The sequence below is a fragment of the Notechis scutatus genome, chromosome 8, assembly GCF_049901735.1.
Source record: "Notechis scutatus isolate UNSWTSFEM ecotype Mainland chromosome 8, rNotScu1.2, whole genome shotgun sequence".
NCBI classification, from domain to species: domain Eukaryota; kingdom Metazoa; phylum Chordata; class Lepidosauria; order Squamata; family Elapidae; genus Notechis; species Notechis scutatus.
In genome coordinates this window covers 3,293,944-3,301,604 of record NC_142016.1, presented here as the reverse complement: position 1 = coordinate 3,301,604, position 7,661 = coordinate 3,293,944, and the positions used below count along the sequence as shown (strand labels likewise).

Sequence of the window (7,661 nt, the reverse complement as noted above, 5' to 3'; positions counted from 1 at the left end):
ACCCTAAACTTAACTTCTTCCAGCTTGTTCAGTCCATTATTATTGTGGTGGCAAATATCCATGAAAGATCTAATCTCGTCCTCTTATTTCGAAAGGGATGAACCTCAGCAGCTCTTCCAAGAGACGGATCTGATCCAAAAAGCTGTACATCGTGCACACTCAATGGAAGTATACTAATTACAATCAGCCAGTACAAATTTATATCCCACCTTCTGTGCTACCAAATTGGCATTTTGTGCAATTCTAAAAATAAAGTCCTAATAAGCAGCTCAACGCTTACTTCCTTAACCGAATGCAGAACTTTCCAATTTAAGCTAGGAAGCAAAAGAAGCAAAACCCACATTGAAGACGACAATTTTGGCCCTTAAGGAAGGAAGATGCAATCATCACGCTGAGCCACCCTGTAATTTGCACGTATGCAATTCGGGATGCTACTACATGCAAAGTCAAACACTGTGGGCTTGTCAATCATTTACACGTCAACCTGTTGTGTCAATCCAAGCGGATCGTGTTTCATTCGTTAAACCAGGTTAAGCCAACCTGATCAGCATCTTTACGGTAGCGTCCACAGGGAGGGGGCCCAGCAGGTGCCCAGAGGGGATGCGCCCACATCCCCAACGAAGGGGGAAGGGAATCCTAAGAGGGAGAGAGGGGCGCTCCCCCCAAATCAGCCGAGGGAAGCGCCCGCGCGGTCGGGGACTGCCTTTGTATCGGGGACACCGAAGTTGCTTTGCCAAGAGCTGCGCCACGACGGGAGGCAGAGCCGCGCACTCTGCACATGTTCAAGCGCACCGGCGCAAGCCCTCGCCTCCTTCCGGAGACGGCAGGCGAGGGTCTCCGTGGCTCGGGCCGGCCACGCCCTGCAGCGCCCCCCGCCCGGCCCTGGGCGCCTCCCCCGGGCGGGACTGTGCCGCCCGGCTCCGCCCCCGCGCGTGCGGCAGCCTTATTAGCCGCCGCTTTTGCGCACCGGGCTCAGTGCAAGGGAAGCGCGCGCGAGGTTTTGCGCGACGCCTGCAACGGCTGAGCCCGGGAGCCGAGCGAGCCAGCGACGACGCCCAGGGCGCGGAGCCTCCGGGGGCGGCTTCACCGCGTTAGGGTCCCTTGAGGCGGCCGGGGCTCCTTCCCGTCCTGCCCGGATCGCCGCCTGCGCCTCTCTGCCGCCTCCACCGCGGTGCCCGTCTCGCCAAGCAGCCGCGCCGCCATGGGCAGCCACAGCTCCAAGGCCGCCAAGGGGGACGTGATGGCCCAGGACGCCACCGGCGACGCCTCGCCCTCCAAGTCCAACGGCCAGGTGGGTCCGGGGCGCGCAGCCGGCCAACGGCCATTGTTCCTCGGGCTGCCTCCGGGGCCCCCCCCCGCCCGCCCGAAGCCGAGTTGGGCGCGGCAGCCTCTCGTGGACGGTCGCCTGAGCCCCGCCGGGCGCGCCTTGCCTCTGCGACCGCTCCCGCTGCCTCTGCCCGTTGCTCAAAGCGGGAGCGCGGCGTGGCGCGCCTTTGTTCGACGCGGAGCCCTGGAGACGGAGCGCATCTCCCTCCCCGACGGGGAACAAAGGAGGGCCCGGCCGGCGCGCTGGGTCCCGACGCTGCATTGCGCGCATTCCCGGGCGAGGGCGGGGGCGGCGGGGAGCCCCCTCCGCCTGATTGCCTCCCTTTTGCAAAGGAGCCCCGCGCTCTCGGGGAGCTTGCCGAGCCGGGGCTGGACTGGGCGCTTCGGCGTCGAAGGGGAGCCGCGGGCGGGAGGCGGTTTTGCTAACGTGGCCCTCCCGGTGGCTTCGTCTCGCCTTGCACCCTCCAACGCCAGCGCCGCCGGACCGAGCGGCCCAATGGCGCGGCTTTGCACCGGGGGAGAGAAAGGCGGGCCCCTCCAGCGTGGGGGATTCCCGCACGTTCGCCTCCTGCTCCCGGAGCGCGGCGTTGGCGCTGCAAGGCGGGCGGGAGTGGGGCGCCCCCTGGCGGCGGCACTCGACAGGCTCGCTTCCTTGGGGAGAAACGCTTCGGCCGCCTCCCAGGAAAGGCGAGCCCTAGCGGGATTCGGGGCGAAAAGTGTTGCGCTCCGCCCTTTTACCCAGCGCGGACATTGAAGCCCGTTGGATCCGCCGTGGCCAAGCGTGTGACCCCCCCGGTCTGATCAGTGCACATCAGCTCACTGGATGCTGGCAGCTCTAGGGTGGCACATGTGGATGGACAGGAAAACAACGTCCTTGTTTGTAGCCAGGTGGAAAAATAAATACATTAGACACTCAGCAGGTAGAATTTTTCTGGTGCTCTCTATACATTAGCAATAGCACAGAGACTTATCTACCCCTTTATAGCCCTCTAAGTGGTTAACAGAGGCTGCCTCTTTTCCCCCAACAATCTGGGTCCTCATTTTACCCACCTCGGAAGGCTGAGAAAACTGAGCGTGGTGGGATTCTATCTGCCAAATTGCAGTAGGAGTAGCCCGTAGGACTGCACTCTTAACCACTGCACCACCGAAGCTCATAATTGGTAAACCCCGGGTGATTTGAATGGTTGGATTGAATGCTAAGTGCAAGCCCAGAAAATGCATGAATTCACTACTGCAGTTGTGTGAGAGTGGTCAAGGTTGTGTGCTGTTGCCAGTGTGTATCCCTTGGGCTTTGGGGCTGTCACCTCGTGCAAAGGGTAGTGGGCAGCTGGATGGGATACATGGGTGCTGAACTCCTTTTTTCCGAGCTGTAACTCTGCTGTACCTTTTCTTTACTCCTCCAGGAAAACGGCCATGTGAAAGTCAATGGGGACATGTCCCCTAAAGCCGACGGGGAGGTGAGCTCCCTGAATGGCAGCAGCTCAGCAGAGGCCCCCAAGGAGCTTGCCAAGGCCGAGGCGGGCAGCGGAGATGCCATAGAGCCAGCCCCAGTGGCTGAGGGTGAAGCCAAACCGGATGGAGCTGCTTCCGCCAATGCTTCCAAACAGACCCCCAAGAAGAAGAAACGGTTCTCATTCAAAAAATCCTTCAAGCTGAGCGGCATTTCCTTTCGGAAAGCCAAAAAGGAAGCTGGCGACGCATCGGCTGCTTCCTCTCCCAGCGAGGAGCAGCAGGAGAAGGCCGGAGCAGCGGAGGCCGAGGACCAGTTGGCCACGGCTGCCACTGAGGAGGGGGAGCAGGCCAGTGCGCCCCAAGAGGCGGCAGCGGCCCCCGAGGAAACCCCTGCTACAGCCGCTGCTCCCGACAACGAACCGGTGGCCAAGCGGCAAGATGGCAGCGAGGGTCCAGCAAAGGAGGGGGAACAGCCACCGCCACCTTCCAGCGAGAGTCAGGGGGATGTAAAGCCAGATGAGACCTCAACATCTGCGGAGGTGGAGCCTAGTGCTGCGGCTGACGCTGCGGCTGCTGTCGCTGCTGAACAGAAAGAAGAATAGAGCCTGGCTGCCTATCACCTGCCCATCCAAAAGAGACTTGTCTGTGCCATCCTTCCAATCCCAACAACCCCACGGAACTGCTGCCTTGACCACATGCCACACATGCCCGGCACACACACAGGCCTTCTGCATTGAGCCGGAGCTTTGTCTCTCCACAGTGTCCTCCCCACACACACTGAAGGAAAAGAGAAAAAACTGACTTGGCCTAGGGGGCCCCTCCAACAGGAATTCTAAAGCCCCTCTTAAAACTATATGGAGAGATAACTGACCCTGGACAGAAACTGGAATTTGCTCCATTTGAGACTCCAGCTATTAACACCAAGTTCTTTTTCCTCAGATCTTCTGTTTCTACTTATCTTCAAAAGCAGCTCTTCTTTTTCTCCAAAAAGTCCAACAAACCAGCAACAAAACGGATATTCTTGGTTTACATTCCTGGTTCTGACTTCATTTACAAATATTTTGTGCTTTTTATAGAAACAACTGTTTAAAAAGCTAATCTGGTTAGTTTTTTATAATGTCTTGCTCTTGGCTTTAAACCATAAAGAGTATAAGTCTGTTGTGTTTAACTTGACATCAGAGGGAGAACTACTTTGGGTTTATTTAGGGGTGGGGGAAACCCCTGGGGAGGGGGTGGGAGGGGGTTGAGGGCGAGGGCTGGCTGTATGATGTGACTTTAAATTTTCGTTTCCTTGTCTTTGTAAATAATTTTTAATGACCCTACTTCTGATTTGCAGTTTTCTAACTCCTAAACAAAAGTAGTATGGGTCTTATTGTAACATTTGAAAAGAATAAATGGTGACCCCTTTATGGATCAGAGTTGGGTCCTTTTCTCTAGTAGTTGGCCAAGTGGCCAATAATTGAGTAGCTGCATGTTTCCCAGATATCCTTCCCCTTGGAATGCCGGTTTCTTTTTCTGTGTTCTCTAATTCTACAATGAAAGTTGAATCCACTGTATTTGGAAGGCACTTGTATTCCCCAGAATTGAGGCCAAGGGAGCTTGTGCCCATCACAGCCAGGCATAGATTTACTCCATTAATATATTCAAGCTACATATCAGACAAGCAGAACCTTCCCTGACAAATTTACTTAGAAGCCCTAAACTGCAGGACAGATCTGGGTGAAGTCTTAATCATGCATGCCGCTTTCTTTCATAGGCTATTAAGAGCCTTGTTGGGGAGCACTTGATGCTGTTGGTACGGGTATGAATTCCCACAAGACACAAATCTAACTTGAGTTGCGTTCATAGGGTATTCCTCATTGCCTTGACCTGTGTGCCCAATGGACGGCCAGGCAAGCAGCCGAGATTGCTTTTTTCCCCAGCCATCAGCCTTTTCGCGTAAGGGAGCCCACATTACTCGACCCTGAATGCTTCTCTTTTCAGGCAGAACTGTCCCCCTCCAACCCTAATTAGGTAGCTTAAATGTTGTCTATGAATGGATGTCAGTGAATCTTGTTAGAATCTACAGGAGGATTATATGATGGGCTTCATAGGGTGTTTGCAAATGTCTCAATGTTGAAAGTACTTGAATATGGATTCTTTTCAAAATCTGCAGCTGGGTTGGGGGAAAATAAGAGCATTTCTCTGACAGTGAAGCCAGGGCTGGAATGTGGTCTGGCAGCCATTTTAACTCATCTTGGGGAGAGGTGCCTGCTAATCACCATATGAGGCAGCAGTCCTAGTTTCTCCTAAGATGGAGGGGAGGCAGGGACTTGCAGCTGTATGAACCAACCACACACAAGACTGTCACTGGTGGTAGGTTCCCTGTGATGGTGGTGGGAGACATAATAGTGCCAAAGGAATGTGTTGGTATACGGTTTAAACTGCCCCACTGCACAGGTCATGGGGGCTGAGAAGAGGATGTTTTTGGTACAAAGGAGGGGGAGCCCCCCGAGCTGGAAGATTAGCTTTCTAGGCTAGGGGAGATTCTAGAAAGCAAGGTAGGTTATCAAGCAGCATCAAAGTAATATATTTTGACAAGGCGAGCTCAGCACCTATTCCAATTGGCTTGCCAGGTCTTGTTTGGTGACAGGAATGGCTAACCGTTCTTGTGTATTTCATCATAGATTTGCCTATTTATATATTGGCCACTTGCCTCAATTCTTGCAAATCTTCCAACTTCTGGGAAGAGAATATTTTGCTGATCAGCACTCCGTGTGTCCTTAGAAAGCATGATAGGACAAGCTATAACATGTGTTGATTCAGGGAGATGGGAGGTGTAGTGCAATGCTTCAGGAGTACATGGGATTATGGAGGACTAATCATGGTAATTCTTCCAGCCTAGCAGCCACCAACAAATCAGAGGAAGTTTGTTGTGGGGGCTTGGTTTTTTTAAATAAATAACTTGCCCCATCCAAGATCTGTTCTTTTTTGAATTGTTATAATTGAGCATTGCAGCTCACAGTTATCACATGCTGGTGCCAGCAATGGCACATTTGGGGTCCAAATAGGACACGGGTGAATTTGGTGAAGTCTTTTGGCCTTTAGTTACCTGGTGTGAGAAGCAGCTGCAGTGCAGTCCTTGAACAAAACAATTCCTGGTCTTTAGAGAATAGGCGACAATGGCTGGCAAACAGTTGTTTATTAGGCCACCAATCCTTCCGGGATTCAAGTAAAATGGTGATGTAAGTGCTAAAATGGTGATGAAAGACTGTGCCTTTCATCCTTCCCAGCTGCTTTGCTCTTTAGGCAAGTTGAGAAGAAGCACCAGCTTTGTGATAACAGTTGTTGGGTTGAAACTACAGACAAAAAAACCACTTTTTGTTCCTTCCAGTAGAGACGCTGGACAATCTGAATGGACTTTCAGTTGAAAATTGGCTTCAAATGTGATAAGTACCAGGGACTTTAGTGCCAAATTCCTATCCCACCTTTTCCTCAGAAGCTGAAGACACTGGAATCTTGAATTGGATTTCTACTCCCACCCACCACCACCACCCCATTTTATGTCTCCTATCAAACCAAGTCACCAGGGTGCACCTTGACTTGAACCTGAGTTCTCTGCTCCTAGTTCATCTTCTTGGCCACGCTTGACCACCTGAATGTTCTGAATACTCTGCACTTTAAAAAAAACATACATAAGGGGTGTGTTGAGCATAGCGGCAGGAGAGCATGTGAGATTACTAAGACGCAGCCTTTGTGGGAACACAACCTGGTCCCAGATCCATAATGCTTTCGCACCTTTTTAGTCCAGTTTCGGCTGCTCCGCTAGCACAGACAAGTGTGCTCCATTATCTTGTTTCTTCCAGGGAAGCAAAGAACAGGTGCCCATTCATCCTATGTTTTCCCCCAAGTGCTCAGCTCAGTGCAATCAATTCCCCTTCCCCAATTTGGTCAATTTTGCAACAGAAAATGCCTGGCTCTGAGCACCTTCCAAAGAACCATGTCCCAAAGGAAAACTGACGATATACAATGCTGAAGAGCTTCTGTGTGGCAGGCAGTGCATGGGAAAGTTGGAGGCTAAGTGAAATGCTAAGTGGCATTCTGCACATGAGGCTGTGGTCGGGCAGAACCCTCCAATTTAGGTGCAAAGAAACATATGCAAGCCGCTGTTCCAGAATGTGCCACACATGAGAAGGCCCTGTTGCAATTCCCTAAGTTTGATGCTAGAACTCAGAACCTCCCAGCTGTTTTAAGCATTTGTATCTAGAAGCATGTAGCATATATGCTGTCAGTAATCCTTTTCTCCCCTAAAGGGAGGGGAGCCCATGCCATGAGGCAGTATGCCAGTGATGGCTAACCTATGACACGCGTGTCACTCGTGACACGCCGAGGCACTTTGACTGACACGCCTGTTGGTGTGGGGAAAACCTGCACATTTAGAGGCTGCCTGTGCTCTGCTCCAATCCCTGCTCCCTGCTTGTTGCGTGGAGGCGTGGTGTCACCGCTGCCGCACGATCTTTGCAGCAGAGAACCAGTTTTAACCGCCATAAACTGAGGTTTGTCAGTTTCATTACCTCAGGAACGCTACAGGAGGAAAGGAGATCCATGAGGTTCACAGCCCTGTCAGGTGGCCTTCCGATCCCCACATCCTGCACCTGCAGCCCTGAGACCAGGGAGATGAGTTTCACAGCCCTGTGTGATCACCCCAGCCCAGTCCGTCATAAACCAAATTATTGATATTTCTTGAAGTGACACATGACCCGAGGAAGGCTACACTTTTTCCCGATTTTCGACACACCAAGCTGAAAAGGTTAACCATCACTGCAGTATGCCTTATGGCATGGAGCAAAAGAAATATGGGAGATATTCAAATGGGTTACTCCGGTGGTAGCATACTTTGGGAC

At 52.5% G+C, this 7,661-nt stretch overlaps 1 protein-coding gene across 1 annotated transcript; it reads left to right on the top strand.

The window, feature by feature from the left end:
* The first annotated feature begins 974 nt into the window (after positions 1 to 974).
* MARCKSL1 (MARCKS like 1) lies at positions 975 to 4,187 on the top strand. The gene is made up of 2 exons (XM_026673693.2): positions 975 to 1,291; positions 2,730 to 4,187. Exons 1-2 carry the CDS (start codon positions 1,202 to 1,204, stop codon positions 3,378 to 3,380), a joined length of 741 nt encoding a protein of 246 aa, XP_026529478.2. The 5' UTR covers positions 975 to 1,201; the 3' UTR covers positions 3,381 to 4,187.
* Positions 4,188 to 7,661: the final 3,474 nt, after the last annotated feature.

Coding starts and splice junctions, on each gene's coding strand:
- MARCKSL1 (XM_026673693.2), top strand. CDS start 1,202: ATGGGCAGCCACAGCTCCAAGGCCGCCAAGGGGGACGTGATGGCCCAG. Junction 1,292..2,729: donor CCTCCAAGTCCAACGGCCAG/GTGGGTCCGGGG, acceptor TTACTCCTCCAG/GAAAACGGCCATGTGAAAGT.